This window comes from Ictalurus punctatus, chromosome 28 (genome assembly GCF_001660625.3).
Source record: "Ictalurus punctatus breed USDA103 chromosome 28, Coco_2.0, whole genome shotgun sequence".
In the NCBI taxonomy this organism is placed as follows: domain Eukaryota; kingdom Metazoa; phylum Chordata; class Actinopteri; order Siluriformes; family Ictaluridae; genus Ictalurus; species Ictalurus punctatus.
The window spans coordinates 17,350,958-17,368,457 of record NC_030443.2 but is presented as its reverse complement, the minus strand read 5'-3'; the positions used below and the strand labels follow the sequence as shown (position 1 = coordinate 17,368,457).

The 17,500-nt window shown below is 42.5% G+C and overlaps 1 protein-coding gene across 1 annotated transcript in view; it reads right to left on the bottom strand.

Moving 5' to 3' along the window:
• Window positions 1–5,688: 5,688 nt before the first annotated feature.
• The window catches only part of fubp3 (far upstream element (FUSE) binding protein 3), a 24,644-nt gene continuing 12,832 nt past the window's right edge, over window positions 5,689–17,500 (bottom strand). Inside the window, exons 3-19 of the mRNA XM_017460509.3 lie at window positions 16,150–16,183; window positions 15,572–15,621; window positions 14,496–14,567; window positions 14,154–14,211; window positions 13,540–13,675; window positions 13,312–13,410; window positions 13,109–13,216; window positions 12,690–12,792; window positions 11,990–12,090; window positions 11,597–11,735; window positions 10,246–10,406; window positions 9,659–9,732; window positions 9,480–9,556; window positions 9,096–9,164; window positions 8,854–8,925; window positions 7,687–7,817; window positions 5,689–7,400 (exon numbers count right to left, since the gene is read on the bottom strand). Coding sequence (XP_017315998.1) covers window positions 7,392–7,400; window positions 7,687–7,817; window positions 8,854–8,925; window positions 9,096–9,164; window positions 9,480–9,556; window positions 9,659–9,732; window positions 10,246–10,406; window positions 11,597–11,735; window positions 11,990–12,090; window positions 12,690–12,792; window positions 13,109–13,216; window positions 13,312–13,410; window positions 13,540–13,675; window positions 14,154–14,211; window positions 14,496–14,567; window positions 15,572–15,621; window positions 16,150–16,183 — 1,493 coding nt within the window. The 3' untranslated portion in view covers window positions 5,689–7,391. The remainder of the gene's footprint in view (window positions 7,401–7,686; window positions 7,818–8,853; window positions 8,926–9,095; window positions 9,165–9,479; window positions 9,557–9,658; window positions 9,733–10,245; window positions 10,407–11,596; window positions 11,736–11,989; window positions 12,091–12,689; window positions 12,793–13,108; window positions 13,217–13,311; window positions 13,411–13,539; window positions 13,676–14,153; window positions 14,212–14,495; window positions 14,568–15,571; window positions 15,622–16,149; window positions 16,184–17,500) is intronic.

Genomic DNA, 17,500 nt, shown 5'->3' with positions numbered 1-17,500 from the left:
CCCCAACACATTGTAGGCTGTATTTTCAGGATCTGGAAGGTAGCCCACAGTCCGTCCCACTCCCCCACTCCCCCCCCAGTCCCCAAATGAGATTAAAGTGACTAAGACATGTTTCATTTCTCCATGGACTTATTTCAGAGAGGATGAAAAAAACAAGAGGATGGAGAATGGAGGTATGAATGAGGGACCAGCTGCAGGCTGTCAGCAGGAGGGAGGATCTTCTCTGGCATCGAAGGCTCCCGCTGCGTCCAAATATCATCCTGAATGGAAAATGCCCAGAGAAGGTATTTGAATATCTGAATATCGCAAATCCTCCACACGGTCTATCTACGGGGACACATTCAGCCAACGTGGCAGCATGAAATCAATATAGTGATTTAATTCAAGCAATTCTGAATAAAACAAAAGCAGAAAATCTCATCACATAGTTGCATCCAATTAGGAAAGGGTTTTTTTTTTTTTTTTTCTCTCTCTTCCCCCTTACTAAAGCTGCTTTTTACAATGCATGCAACCTCTTAAAGGACCAGTTTGGACAAAAATGAAACAAAGTCAATCCATCAAGACACGTCTGGTGTCTTTATAGTATGCAGCTCATACGTTTACGTACGCCTTGCAGAATCTGCAAAGATGATGATAATGTTTTAATCATTAAAATTGCATTTAGGTTTATTTATTTATTTATTTATTTATTTATTTATTTTTTAAAATTTAGTCCTGCCCGGAATAAACTATTTCACATGTTTACATACAATCCACAAGACACAATAATAACTGAATTTACACAAGTTCAAAAGTATACACACGCTCGATTCGTAATACTGCGTGTCGTTACCTGGAAGATCGAAGACACGATGATGTTCATGAGTCCTCACTGTTCTTCAGGAAAAATCCTCCAGGTCCTGTACGTTCTTTGCTGTTCCGGCATCTTCTACATATTTGACCCCCTTTCCAAGAGGCTGTGATGTCGAGATCCATCTTTTCACACTGAGGACGACTGAGGGACTCGTACACGGCTATGTATCGTGCTGCCTTCTTGAGCATCAGTGAATGTTTGCACCTTTTGTAAACTCCAGACACCTTTCGCAGGTTGACGCCGGTATTCATACCTGCTTTTTCTCTTTAACCAAAGTCCACGTGTTCAATTTTCCCACCCAAAGTGATTTCATGACATCTCAAAATTCAATTTTGGGTCACTATTTTTATACTAGCAACCTTCCTCAGATCGAGCTCTGAATAGCTACGAGCGTGTTCTGATCTAAGTGGAAAGTTTGTACGTTTTGAAGGCTATAATGAAATATTTGTTTGTCGCATTAGCCTCGTAGCTCCGGTACCAAACTAAAGACCTTCACACACTACACACGTCCCGGCTGATCGTCGACGTTCAGTAGCTGTTAATGGAAAATTTTTGTTTTGTCAGTTTAAGAAAAAAGTAATAATGATAATAAATCCTAACCCTAAGACTTCCTAAAGTACAAGACTGTAGTCTAGTCACAGCTTAGTCACAGGCCCGATGCTTGGATTGGATTTTTGGATAAAAGTGTCGATGGGTTCTTGGTGTGCCATATGATCTCAATCACAGAGAATACAAGACGTAGGCCATGTTTCCCATCGACGTTTTAAAGAAACATTTCCTGCCATCGTTCCAACACTACAGGCTATAGAAAGTGCAGAAGTGCAGCAGTGTATTTATTCTCATTCTCTCTCTCTCTCTCTCTCTCTCTCTCTCTCTCTCACACACACACGTAGACAAAGAAATGTGAAAACACACAAGTTTGAAATCAAGAGGCAAGTTTTTTTTTTGTTTTTTTAAAAAAAAAAAAACAACAACCCATGTCTGTGAATGGCATGAAGCTCATTTGTGTTCCATTATTCCACATCTGACCGACAAATCCAACATAGATCAGATCAAGAAATGATTCTGGAAAGTTCTGGAGACTTTCCATGCAGAAGGGTGAGAAAAGTTACCTCACGCAAATGAAACAGCCTCGATTTTACTCTCAGATAACTCTCGACACAAACCACCTCGACTCCTTCAGGCCTGAACGGTTACTATAAAGCAACTTTTTTTTTTCCAACATCGCACATCCGATATTCCCAATACTTTAGTAAATGTGTGAGGGATTACAACGTGATCTTGCTCAAAAGTTCCAACTGAGTGAAATATTTGAAAAGTGTCCACTCAGGCACTAAGCAGAAAGTGTGTGTGTGTCATTTGAACTGAACTGGCTCACAGGAAAAGTTACAAAGTTATACAATATATATATAAAGTAGTAATTAATTACACTGTAATACCACAGGACACCAGCAGAGGGTTAAATATTTAATCACAGCAGCACATTCAGCCTCAGAAGTTCTCTTCTTACAGATTGACGTTGTACAAAGTTGGTGGTGATGTCATAAGTTCAGGTTATATTAATTAGATTTCATGTATTCGGACAAGAATGTAAAATTCCAGGCAAAAATTTCAACCTGTTCAGTCGGAATACACTTTTGATGGAAGACCGACTGGGGGCAGTTGTTGAAGTTGTTTTTTCGGTCAATTAGCACGCGCGTGAACATTTTTTGTAGGACGCACTGGTCAGTGTTTGTAAAGAATCCGTATAATTCATCCGTTCAGAGATGGTCCACTTGGATTTCAGTTTCCACACACATCACGGTCTCGTATCTTGGCAGTGTTTCCACGTTTGTGCTTTCCCGACAATCCAGTAACAGGCTTCCGTTGCTCTCGACAGCTTAGTTCGAGTTTAAAGAGCAGCGACGTGGACCGTCTGGAGTCCCCGAGGACCAGGGTGAGAAACGCCGCCTGAGGCAGTAGAGCGTCAGACCAGGCCTGTGTTATCCCCCAGCCTGAGGACTCAAACACACTGCCATTTGACTCTCCGCTTCTCATCTTTAATAATCAGCGTGAACTTTAATGGTCCCCCCCCCCACGCAGACAGACATCGAGCTGATACCATCGATATTTCATGAGGACTCGTGTTTCAGAGATGAGCAGATGTGTGTATCTGAGGTCCAAGCACATGAAGACAGAAGAACAGATAAGCATGTCCTCTTTTCATTTAAAGGCCATCCAGTGAGCACCGACAGACATCTAATCGTCTCGGAAATAAAGGGACTCGACGATATCGTATTTTCATTTCACAGTAATGGATTATTCTTTCAAACTTGCATCGAACGAAGGCTGGAAGTTGACTCCAATAAACCTCTGGTCAGTCCCTCCAGGATTTCACAATTCTATGATCGCGGAAATTAATGCAAAATCGAGCAAAGTCGGCGTGCCGTTTTTCAGATTCGGGCCGAGAAGCGTCACGTGCATCGTCACAACGCGCATTTAACCAAAGCCCTCTGCGTCGAACGAGTACAGCTGGAAGGTCTCGTTTACCGATAAACATCACTGCGAAAGGCCACGCACGACAATTTTGTACGATTGCGATTTCTTCGATTCAAGCTGTTTTCCGCAAGATTTTAAAAAAAAAATTTTTTAAAAAAAAGCACAAAAAATTTCGTGCAAATTTTGAGAAATCCACAGCAAAACTACAGGCTGTCTGAAAGGTCAGGAACTGCTGAGAACACTAAGAATTCACCAAGAAGCGCCATCTCTGCCCTTTCAACCCAGAGTTAACGCCATTTTTCACCGTAAAATGAATTTATTTAAATAAACATGTCCTGTATTGGTTCCTGCCTTTTCACACACCCTGTATTTTATTGATGCTTCTTAATACCACGTCGGTAAAAACTCCATCGCATGGCGTAACTTGGTTATAATCAAAGCGCTGCTGGATTCTCAACTCTGATTGGTCAGACGGTGTTGATTCATTTTCTATAACGGCAGCTCTGACAGTGGTTCCAGCAGCAGGTTTATACCAACATGCTCGTACTAATACGTGATCGTTTCTTTAGTAATAACTCTGACAACTTAATTTCCTAACGTGAGAAAGACTTGAATCGAGGAAAGTTTACATAAGTTCGCAGTTTCTTGCTAAGGTTCGTTTTAATTTTTTAATTTTTTTTTATTATTAACTTCAATAGAGAGGGAAAAAATGAGAGGCTGGTGAGAGAATGACGTTTGTTATGTTCGAGCTGCTATAAACATAACATAAGTAAGAACAGGACCTAACTTGTTTCATGATCTCCAAATTAATAAAAAAGTATGACGCACGAGTTTAACGGCAATCATTGATGTGGTATATGCAGAAAATAAGAAGTGATATACGTAAGGAAATAAATCAATTTGTAACTCCAACTTCCCGAGCCGACGTCAGGATATCGATTTCAACTCTGTAATGGAGATCCTGACATGGGCTCGAGAATACTTTGGTAGACCTTTGTCGCTCGACACCATTCGCCGCTGCATCCACAGATGCCAGTTAAAGCTTTACTGTGCAAAGCAGAAGCCGTACATCGACACTGTCCAGAAGCTCCGCCCACTTCTGTGCTCGGCCTCATCCGAGGTGGACGGTAGCACAGTGGAGTCGTGTTTTGTGGTCCGACGAGTCGACATTTCAAATAGTTTTTGGACAAAACAGCCGTCGTGTTCTCCGGGCCAAAGAGGAAAAGGACCGTCCAAGCTGTTATCGGCGTCAGGTCCAAAAGCCAGCGTCCGTCATGGTATGGGGGCGTGTCAGTGCCCATGGCATGGGTAACTTGCACATCTGCAGAAAGATATGTACACACTTTGAAGCAACATACGCTGCCATTCAGAGCAGGACAACGCCAAACCATATTCTGCCCGGATTACAAGCGCATGGTAGCGTAAGCAGAGAGTGCGGGTGCGAGCTCGTCCTGCTGCAGTCCTGACCCGTCTCCAATCGTGAACGTGTGGCGCATTATGAAGCGGAAAATAAGGCGACGAAGTCCCCGTACAGTTGCGCAGCTGAAGAAATGCATAACGGATGAACAGGGGTAAACTCCGCTTGCTAAACTTAACCAACTGGCGTCTTCACTCAGCGTCCAAACGCTTAATACGTGTTATTAAAAGAAAAGCTGACGTTACACAGAGGCGTTAACAGGCGACTGTCCCAAATTTTTTTTTTTTGGAGTGCCTTGCCGTCGTCGAGGTTCGAAAAAGAACGTATATTTTCAAAAATAAATTCAATTCACAAAGTAAAACGTTAATGTGTTTTCAATATAGCATTGAATTTTTTAAAATGACTCCGTTTTGTTGCATTTTCCACACTGTGCCAACTTTTTCAGAATTTCGGGGGTTGTACAATGCATTTTCCAAAAGCTTTGTCCTCACTGTGATGCTAGAGCTACTGATATGCCCGTTACTCGTATTATTTTAAAATCAATTTACGCCAATCAGCACATAATCAACTATAGGTACATGCCTGAGGAAACCGTGACCAACTATGGAAGAAAACAAAAACAAACAAACAAACAAACAAACAAAAAAAAACCCACATAGCTACAAACGTACATAAACAAACTCTACATCTTACCACACGTAACATGTGCGCCATTTATTTCAGCTGTTAAAGGTTATAATAAAGTAGCATAGAAAATAGATTTCTTCTATAAACACCCAAAGTGATACAAAGTGATGAATTACATACACAGTCATCTTTCAGAAGAGATCGATAAGGTCCAGTTCGGGAGGATTTTGGCCCTTCGAGTGTGGATCTGAAAAGTTACAGAAAAACCAAAAGAACTAAAAAACCAATAAAATAAAGAAAAAAAGACAGTAAGTAGTCTTTTGATGTTTTTAATACACGGTTACCTGTACACATGAGGGAAAGGAAAGGAAAAATAAACAAAACAAAAAACCCAAAACACTAAAATTAAACATCTGAAATTATAATATCCCTTTTCATTACGCGATGAAGTTAATACTAGATTCAATTTATAACTAATCATTCATACATATATTAGATCACACAGAGCAGAAAAAGAAGAAGAAAAAAATTTTTTACTTAAAAAGTTATTAGCAATCGGACTGTACACGAGTCCACAGTGTGTACTGGCGGAGGGGTGTCGGGGAGCCGGCTGGTACCAAATAAGACGACTTTGATCTTAATACTTAGAATATAAAAAACTACAATTAATACACAGACAGGATCTGGAGGCTTAGCAGTCTTGAATGGGTTAAAGTACAGAACATACATAAAAACCTATCAGTTCTCATTTTTTTGTCCATAACATCAAGATGCAACATCAAATTTCAAATTACACATTCACGATCTTTGAAGAAAAAAAAAAAAAAAGAAAAAAAAAAAAAAATTCAGTATGAAAACAACGACAGAAAAACAGGGACAGTTTTCCTGCAAAAATGACTATGAGGACAGAAAAAAAAAAAAACTTCTTTGATTTTTTTTTTTTTAATTACATATATATTTAAATAAAGTATTTAGTCAAGTATCTGAGTGTACATACATAGTTTTACAAGATAGCAAAGGCAATAAACTCACAATATGCAAGATGCACAATCCCCCCCCCCCCCCACTCTTTCCCATATCAGATCAAGGTAATAAAAAAATTATCCGTTACATTTCCATACGCCGAAAAGAAAAGGAAAAAAAATTAATAAAGAATAAATCTAAGAACTACATGTTAAACATCTGTCAAAATATTAGAGAAATCCATCTTTGTTTCAAATATGAAATAAGATATTGCACCTTTTTTTTTATTTTTTAAACCAGAGTACAATAAAATGACAATGAAAAACAGAATACAAAACACAAGAGGAATTAAATTAGGAATTGACTGCCTTTCGCCATCATCACTCGTCATATTGTGTAACAAAAGAACACATTTTTCCTGTAACAAAAATATCACAGTTTTTTTTTTATCACACTGAATTAAAATTGCTTTATGTAAAAAGGAAAAGAAAACCCCAAAAAAAATATTTTATTTTATTATTTTTTTTTACACATTCTTAAAACATCTCACGACAAGAACAAAACAAAAGTGGATTCAAGACTGCTAAGCCAGCAATTACGATTTTATTGCAACAGAACTAGAAAAAATAGATTATATTGCGATTGCTGAAATGTCACAATTCCGGGTTTCGTTTTGGCCATTTCACTTGAATTAAAAAGATAGAATAGAAAGAAAAAAAAAAAAAAAAAAAAAAAAACAATAAGAAAACAAAACAAAAACAGCTCTGTTTGCCCAAAAAGGAATCCCGGATATTGTTCATTCAAATAATGGTGTACACAAGTATTTAGTAACAATTTTTTTTTTTTTTAACGTTCCTGATTTAGAAATATTTCTTACTTTTAATTGTATAAGTCATTCTACAGCTAGTGTTTCTCACTAAGAAAAGAAAAAAAAAAAAAAAAAAAAAAAAAAAAAAAAGTCTTCAAGGCGTTGCAAATCTAGAAACCTCTGTTACAAAAGGTTTGTTTCATCTTCTGAATCATTCAAAAATCTTCGACGAAAAGGTATCCGCTCTAATGATCCTACAGGACACACACACACACGAAGAGAAACAAAATAGATTAGAATTAGGTTAACAAAATGACATTCGACATGGTTTCTATGTCCCCATGTGCACGTGTGTGAGAGTATCCCCGCATGTGTAACGGTCCCTGTGCGCGGGTCGGCCTCCGTACGTCTCGCTCGTGTCTGTCTGTGAGCATGTGTCCGTTTCTCTTAAGCGTGCGTGCGTGTCCGCCCGTGTCCCGTAAGTGTGCGTTCACCCGTGTGTCTGCAGACCTGCATGTGTCCCTGTGTGCACGTCCGTACCTGAAGGCCTGGAGCCTGCGAGTGCTGTGCCCCCTGGCCATAATAAGCCCCCTGCTGTCTGTAATACTCCATCCAGGCAGCACTGTAGTCAGGAGTAGAGCTCTGCTGAGAGCCAGGACCTGCAGGCTGACCTGCGACACACACACACATGTACACAGTGAGCGAACGCATATTTAAAACCATCCCATGTTCTAGTATGTACTTTCCGCATGGCTTCTGCAGGTTTCTACAAGTTCAATTTAAGACTTTGTAAGACCAGAGTGGCAAACAAAGTATGACGGTAACATCAGAGTCCCAGAAATACTGGCAAAGTAAATGAATTTATTCACGTTCAGCATGAGGAGTTAACTCTGTTAGAGCAGAGTGGGTCACGCCGGGGCCGGACTCAGGTGATGCTCCTGATGTGGATACAGAACAATACTGGGTGATGGCAGGCGTTCGCTGATGGCTTTTAACGCTGGATTTCTGTTAATCAGACTTCCTCTAATGCCTGTATAGCAAAAGTTCCTAATTTGAGCGTTTTCTCGCACAATGTGCTTCGCATGATCGTTAATTTCAGCAGGCTTCAAGCCAGCACCAAATGCACCGATCTCCCTGAGCCAGATCTTGTTGAACTCGCACTTACCCGTATTAGATGAAGGCAACGTTAACAGAAACCATTTTAAAATGATTACTTTTAAAAGTTGCTTTTTCTTTTCTTTTGATGGGAGGAGGTTAGCACCCCCCCCCCCCCCCCCCCCCCAAACACACACACACTACATCGCGACACACTGCGCAGTCTGCACGAGTGGGTCGTTGGTTCCGTTTTCTAACAAACGCGACCAATGCTAATTTCCCCCCCTAAAAACAGGCTTAAAAGCAGGAGTTCAGAACTTTAGAAAAAGCAACGTTAACTTCGTAATCCAAAACCATTTCTAAGACCCGTCAAAATCGTCTTTTAAGGCGTTTTAAGGCCTAAAATTTCGGATTATTGGATTTTAGACTTTAAGACTTTATAAGGACCCGGCGGAAATCCCGTTCTAATCAAGTATAGACACGTGAAACCTGCAACACCCTGAAAAATCCTCATGTAAGTCCCAGATCCCCCGAGAAATGTACAAGTCTAAGAAAGTTAAGTCCAGAAGCTGTGAGGGTTAAGTTCAGAGAGTGAAAAGGTGAAGAACTCACCCTGTTTCTTGTAATACTCCTCCCAAGCTTTGTTGTAGTCGGAACCAGTGCTCTGTGCTTGGCTCTGCTGACCTACACACACAGGTTAAGATTGAAATGGAATAATGAATTAAGCTAACTTACAGTTGTGCAGACTGCTTTTCAACATTAAAATAAAAAAATATATATAAAAAAGTTTAATAAATGAATAGAAAATTTTTTTTTTTTTAAATGTACAACAGGATCATGTATAAGCTACTTGCCGAGCTTCTTATAATACTGCTCCCACGCTTTGGAATAATCCATCTGTCCCGTCTGCGAGCCATTGTGACCTGAAACCAGACAAAGACACAATGAAGATGCTCAACAAACTGTTTTCATTTTCTTTTCCATGTTTTTATGCAATTCCTCAGTGCGTATAACAAAATTTCCCACTGCTGAGTCGAGGCTTGGGGATATTTCCAACATTAACAATAAATTAATACCATAAGTGGAAATATAACCAGGATGAAGAAGGAGGGAGAAGAAGAGAGAGAGAGAGAGAGAGAGAGAGAGAGAGAGAGAGAGAGAGAGAGAGAGAGAGAAAGGCGAAAAGCAAAACCCTCGTTTGTGTACGGTGACAAACAATGAGCTGGCACGGTACTCACTGGGGTCCTGCTGGCCCTGAGGCTGCCATGTCTGGTATGTAGTTCCCCAACCTCCTGTCATGAAAGTCTGCGGTCCACTGCCAGACAAAAAAAAAACAAAAACGATTTTAACAAATTTAACAGAACTCGTACAAAAGACTGAAAGCTTTAGGGTACTATACGAGCGAGATGATGCTCACTTCTGGTGTGGGTTGCTCGGTCCTTGGGTGAAGGGACTGAGGCCGAAGCTGCTGCTGCCGCCCATCCCTGACGCCTGGACGAAGAGGACGCAGAGTCAGCAAAACAAGGCGAGGTCATAGGTCACGCACGGGTCCTAACACGCCCCGTTAAGCACTAGCAATGTGGGCAGGATAAACCCAGGGCTGGGAAGAATTAAGACCACCAATCTAGAAGACTGGCAGTCACAGACAATGTGTTTTGATGTAATATATTAGGACAAGACCGGGCTATCAGATGTGGCTCGGAGACATGGATGCATTTTAACTTGTTAAACACCAGGATACAGTTCGTCTCAGGCCTTCAGATCTTGGGATTCGTCAATACTCATTCACTTCGCTCGCGAGTCAAGGTGCAACTCATGGCACCATTTCTAACGAACACGCTCGACGACGATGCTCAGAACGTGTAGTTCAGCTGCCTTCACGCAATCTATTATACATGTTCAGCTTGTGGCAGAAACCAATAAACTGATCGCTGAATACCAAGCAGGTTACTCATTTCAGCCGCACTACGCATAGACAAAGGAAGTCCAGGGTTTGGTACCTACCCCAATTTTCTCGTCAATCAATTGCCTGGCCATCTCCATCTGCTGCGGGGTGCCTCTGATGGAGAAGATGCGCACGTTGGGGTCGGTGTTGAGCGGAGGATTCCTCTGCAGCTCCACATGAGCTCCAGACTGCTGGTTGATGTTTTTAATGGTCTCTCCACCTGATGAGAACAGGGGACAAAAGGTATTTCTTGAGAACTTCACAGTGATATTAAGCCCCCCCCCCCCCCCTTTCTTAAACGAGTGGGTTGATGGGGACTCCTCGTGGAGGTGCTTCCTCCTTTTTTATATTTAACGGCTGGAAATTTGTTCTCAGGAAACAAATCTGAAACCACGAGACAGACAGACAGGGGATTGTTCTCAGTGGTGCAAGAAGATCTGCTCCCTCAGCACTGGAGCAAATTTTAAACGCGCATGCTTCTCCGAGTCCAAGCGTTCCCATTCTTTTCTTCATCGCTTAAAGGGAAAAGCTGTTGGCAAGGAGATGAGACTTTGTCTCATGGTCTCCCGTGCAGAAACAAAGCCTTTAAGAAGCATCCTGTGGGTGGCGAGGGAGGGTGGGGGTTGAAACAAGGACGTCCCCAAAAATCAATTACACGTTTGTTCACGTCGGACTGATACTCGCTTGACCCAACCTGACCCCCGGCTGAAAGACGCTCCTCGACTTATCCCCGCCTCTTTCCGACTCCTTGCCAAGGACGATGGACTGAGCGTGGGCCATTAAGCTTTTGTCAAACAAATTTAACTTCTGCAATAATGAAGCCATTATGAGCTTCTGCAGAGGAATAAAGATCCCGAGCGCTCGGTTCATGGACTGGACCAGGTCTTGGCTGGCGTACGCAGGACGGGCTTAATTTTGGACGGGGTCTTAAATGGCGTGAGAGTGTTTTGCCGGTGGTCTTAAATGCGGAATGAAAAGATGCTCTGGCTAAGCACTTAGCTTACACAATGAGGTGTGTGTTTCAGACTTAAGTTGGGAATTAAGACGACCCCCCCCCCCCTCCTCACCCCCGTGCCCCACCCTCCCTCGGAATAAAACCTGACAAAAGAGCACTTGTGTCTGTTCCTAAACAACTGCTCTAAATCCAACATTTCCATTAATCCCAGCAACACACTCCAAATGTGAGATATCTGTATTTATTTTTCAAAGGGTATATGATGAGTCACATGTTTGCTTCGGGCATCATTGTGATATTTAACAGCAGAGGGAAAGGGGGAAATAAACAAACAAAAACAATCAAACGAGAAGCTGCGAGACAGTTCGCCGAAGCTAGGATTCGTGCTCCAGGGCACCTGCCGCTTTTCAATTTCAAAAATTGCACAATGAAGCACGCACGGAAAAACACGCTACCTTTCCCGATCACAAGGCCGCACTTGTCTGCCGGTATCGTGTAGGTCACTTCCTGCAGTCCTCCCGGAGCCATGTTCCATTCGGCGCGGCCTCTACCACGGCCACGGGGACCCAGAGGACCTCCGAAGCCATCACGCTCCTAAAGGGGGACCAAAAAATATTATTAATTTAGTTGTGTCCTTCACCCCCCCCCCCCCCCAACCCCGATTTTATAAAATCATGCTGAAAACGGAAATGAAATGAAAATCTTGCCCTCGTGTTTCCCCCGAATCGAATACTCTCGAAGTATTTTATCTGGCATGCGGAACTGTTCAAACTGGTTTTACGGTGTTTGACAAAGGTGTGGTTTGACTGCCGACTTTCATAATTCAGTGCGTCATCGAGGAAAAGTACCTGCGCTGTGTGAACCAGCTCGTTGATGAGGTGAACTGCGTGCTGACATCGATCCGGCTGTCCCATTACCTGAGCGATCCGCTCTGGACTGATTCCATCATCTGAGGAGGCGTGTAGTAAAAACAAAACATCAAAAACAGGAAAGAAATGATGCGTAAATAAATAACTTCAGCAGACGCAAAGTTTTACAACGGCACTGGGTGAAGCACTTGGCTGGTGTATCGTCGAGTGATTTATCCACCAAACGGCGCAGCACAGCTCGACTCCTCGATAAATCCAACCCCAGGAATATCCATATTCTGAAATGTTTTTTTTTCTAGACCACAACACTAACTTTCAGTGTATCATCGTCGTGTAAACGTACGCAATCATTCGGTGTAAACATGGCTAAGTGCTGTACGTGGCCACACGGTGTACGTATTAATGCTGATGTCCTGCTGAGACACGTGCGAGCGTAAAAGAACTTGCACCAATCGGTAATCTCTCTTAAAGCCTCAGACACTTCAGCAGCCTGTTACGCTGTGTCCTCTTTACAGATTTAAGGGATTTGTTTGAGCTAAATGTGTCTGCGCATGCCTTCAGTTCAGTGCAGGTAGAGAAATACCGAAGCGCTTCCCATACACTGTTGATCGGACTGCTCGTTTAAGCCTCCTTTAGAAGAAATAACAGTTTAAAAGAGATGCGCTGCGGCCACACTGACCAGGTTTGAACTGGATCCTCACACCGGCATCGTTCTGGATCTTCTTGATCATCTCTCCGTTCCTGCCGATGACGATGCCCACGGCAAACCTCGGCACTGCCACCTGTTCAAGATACATAGTGGAAAACAGTTAAAAAAAACAAAAACAAAAACAACAGAGTGAATCAGTCTCAATCAGCTCCCTCGCTTCCTAGGTGGAAATGACAGGATGTCATTTCCATTAAGGAAACATAGCGAGAATCGACACTCCCTGGTTTTTTGCGGTGCGTCGTGGGATTTTTTTTTTTCTTTTTTTTTTTTTTAGAGAGAGTGAAAGTTCCAGTTTAGCGATTGAGACAACTCTTAAACTGGCCGACTCCCTGATCGGTGCCCTGACTGGCTGAGACGCGCCCATACACTGTGTTTGCGTGTGCACTTACATCCAGACTGGTTCCTCCCAGCCTTGAGCCGAAGTCTCCCAGTCGTCCAGTCCTGAAGTCTCCCTGGTCCTTATCCCGGATGATCTCTGCTACCAGCTCCCGTGCTTGCTGAAGGATACGCGAAAACAGCGACAAGTCAGTCTCGAAACACGCCGCACAACTCGTTAACCACTACCATGCGACACGTGACCGAGAGGACTCGCCTGCACTTTGTAAGGGTCGCCAGAGATTCTCAAGGGCTTGTCGGCTCCAGTGGGCATGGGACCATCCTGAATCATGACCATCTTCACCCCCGTCCTCTCCTGAAGGCAACGCGGGAGGGAAGTTACGTACTGTTTAACGAAGCGGGACGCATTCAAGCTGCGTGTATTGTTTTTAACGCCGTTACTCGTTTCGAAAGTAAAAAAAAAAAAAACATAAAAAAACCACACCTGCAGTTGTTTAATGGTGTCTCCACCTTTCCCGATGACGAGACCCACTTTGCTGGCGGGAATCAGGACGTCCTGGCTGGTTTCGTTCCCGTTCCGGCATCGCTCCACGATCTGACTGAGCAGCCGCTTCGCCTGCCTGTTGGACACAAACACGGAGATCAGGATCACAAAGAACTAAACATGAGGGTCCACACACACACACAGAATGTTTTAGCATATGCTCTAAATATACAGCATTACACTGCCGAACACATTAACCAAAGATATATGTAAAATCATGCAGACGGCAGTTGCTCATAAAACCCCCCATAAGACTGACATCGAAACTTAATAAATAAATAAACAAACAACTCGACCTCTGTTAGTTTGATTTGCACTTGCAGCCGATAAAGTAAACACTATAAAGTTGTGTGTTTTTGAATCGGACGATTCATTTCAATATTAGTATGCATTTGGCTTTTCACATTAAATATCAGCCTTTAAAAATTGTATTAAAGAGCATCAGTGGGGTTTAAATACGGAGCGAACTCTCTCGCTCCTCTCTCGTGCTCTCTCGCTCTCTCACACACACACACAGCTACATTACAGAATGCCTTGAAATAACGAGAGCTTACTCAATGCTCTCTGGACTCCCAGTCAAGGTGCAAGGCCGGTCAATCATACCTCCACTGTCTACAGGAGCAACACACACACACACACACACACACACACAAACACACAAATACAAAAACACAGTTTACAACAACAAAAAAACAACTTACCTAGTATGAACAGATAACAGTAAGAATGCACAGTAACCCAATACAAAAGCAAAGGATAAAGAAAAACAGTCAAGTTAGCTCTTAGCTCTGAACATGGACCACGAGGAAATCGGCTTCTGGTACGCGTTTTTAAACGAGCGTGGTGTGGTTATGGAGGTGGGGGTGTTTAGGGGTGGAGAAGGTGTGAAAGCTCACCGGCGGCGATCTGGATCTTGCACCCGGATTCCAACTGGATTCGAGTGATCTGCTCACCACCACGACCGATAACTGGGGGAGAGAGAGAAAGAAAGAGAGAAGGGCGATTAAAAAAAATATATATCCATCCATCCATCCATCTTCTATACCGCTTTATCCTTTTCAGGGTCACGGGGAACCTGGAGCCTATCCCACGGAGCACAAGGCAGGGTACACCCTGGACAGGGTGCCAATCCATCGCAGGACACACTCACATGCACACTCACACACACCCATTCATACACTACGGACACTTTAGACACGCCAATCAGCCTACCATGCATGTGTTTGGACTGGGGGAGGAAACCGGAGTACCCGGAGGAAACCCCCGCAGCACGGGGAGAACATGCAAACTCCACACACACAGGGCCACGGTGGGAATCGAACCCCCGACCCTGGAGGCGTGAGGCGAACGTGCTAACCACTAAGCCACCACTAAGAGCTTGGCAAGATAACACATTAGGCATAAAACACATGCCGTCACAGGAAAATAATCGTAGGGTTAGTGTAACCAGATTATTTTAGTAAACAAGTCTTTTGGTATGGCAGTAACTGGTCAAAAAGTACAATTTTGTGTGAATTAAATATACGTTCTACTAGTTAGTTTTTGTCCGTTTTACCCGCAAGCTATCCGCTTAGGTCTTACAGCACCTAGAAACACCACAAAGCGCAAATTCCTCGGTCCTAAAACAAAACTTTAGCGTGTCAGAAAATGTAAAGACCCAATTTCACCTTGGAAATATAGTACGGTGTGGACGATGATGACTCTCGTCATTATTTCTGCTGTGGTCGTGTGACTATGGATGGGCGATATGAACGCAAAACTAGATCACGATATCCCACAGACTAACTGCGCGCTACCGCTGCGTGCGTCTATGAGCAAGTGAACACAGCACAGATTTATTTTATTTTTAACAAACCCAGAGTTTCTTAAAAACTTCTTCTTAAAAAGATTTTTTTAAAAAAAGAAAAGAAAGAAAATATATATATATAAAAAAAATAAAAAAAGACACTCTTGCGTTCATAGCTGTACTTACTGTAGCCCACCATCTTATCAGGCACTTTGAAGTCTTCTGTTATTATAGCCCTGGACAAAAAGAAAGAAATAAAATTATAGCGCAACGTCACAACTGCACAAAAGAGACCAGCTTATGTAATTAGTCAAGAACCTGCAATTTACACACACGCTCTCATCTGAGGAAATTACACTCGCGACTATGAAAAGTTGAACACTTTCTTTTTTTTGGGTAATAAATTACGGTGGCTTTGAAATACATGGTTTTTGGAAGAAAAAAAAAAAAAAGTACTATATACACTGGGAACTGAACAGGAAATTGCACAGGCAAATAATTACAGAAAAAAACCCACACAGAAGGAAAAAAGTAAGGGAAGAATAGAAGAAATAAATAAAGAAAGGAGTGTGCGGCACACGTAAGGCGCATGGCTTAAACAATGGGAAAAGAAAGGCAAAAAAAAAGGAAAAAAAGCTGATTAAAAATATTTTTTTAAAACAACTTTAAGACAGAGTGTAAGTAAAACAGATAAGGTAAATAATTAAATGATTTTTTAAAAAAATGAGGCAGAAAGAAAGAAATCAGCACGAAGGAGGACTCACCTTGGATGTACCATTGCACCAAGCTGGTTCCCTACTAAAAAATAAAAAAATAAAAAAGAAAGAAAAATAAGGAGAGGGGGGTTATTTCAATACATCAGAAAGAACAGCATCATCTGTCTAATTATAGAAGTATAGTTGCAGCGAGATTCATCAGCTACAGGAAGTCAATCCGGTACAGATTGCTGAAACATCGGCATTTCTTTATTTAAGTTGAACAACTTTTTTGCGTTTGAAACAGCGGAAACGGACAGACCGCGACTCTCCAAGACCGTATCTCTACCTCGATCTGCTTCTATTTCGCCATTTCTGCACTCGCTCATCGATTCGCGCCGACAGAAAAACTAAATCTCCGACCTCACGTGCGTGACGTCGACGTCGCGCCACAGGAAACGCTTCCTCGGCTGACGGCGCGCTGTTCACTTCTGAGCCTTCAGACAGAACCTGCGACACCAGTTCGTCCATTACAGCTCGAAAAATGAGTGTTTCCGCTTAAAACCCAAACATACGCGACCCTTTTCAAGTTAATCATTAAAAATGAAAATAAATAAATAAACAGATCAACCGATATGAAGAGGCAACAATCCATAAACGCAACACAATCAAGCGAACGCCGCAGCACTCGGAGGAGCGTGCGATGTTGCGACATTACAGCGGGTTTCCCGCAGGTTCAGTCGAAGCCCTCTTCGATTCACGTGTCGAACATGAGTACAGCTAAAAGTTCTCGTTTACCAACGATCATCGCCGCGAGAGACCGCGAACAACAATTCCGTGCGGTTGCCATTTCGCAAAAAACACAAAACTCCGCGAGTTGCATCTAAATTTTTTTTTTTTTAAAAGCCGCAGCAAAAAAATCAAACATTTTGAGTTGCAACAATCACAAAAAAATTGTAAAAATCTGCTAAATAATATATACGACTATATAAACACATACTATAGTAAGTAACTAAAGTCGTTTAATCCTTATATCCATCTCGTAACCCTTATATGGCGGCATGTCCATACACTTCCGACTCGCGGAAAATACAACGCCTCGTCTTTCGTGCGGTTTCGGCGAGCCCGTGCCTACCGTGGCCTCGGGTTCCTGTTCCGGGCGGAGCATTTGCGATGCTTTTCTGCTCAACACCTCTGGGCTTATTTGGTTTACCAAACTCTTCCGAGTCATTCTCCTCGTTTCGTTTTTCACACCATTTTGGAGTAAACTCTAGAAACTAGTGTACGTGAACAGCCAAGATCAGCCGTTTCGGAAATCCTAAAACCACCAAGATCAGATTCCTCCCCTGATTCTGACGCTTGACGTGAACATTAAGTAAAGCTCTTGACCCGCATCGGCATGATTTTACACAAACTTTCC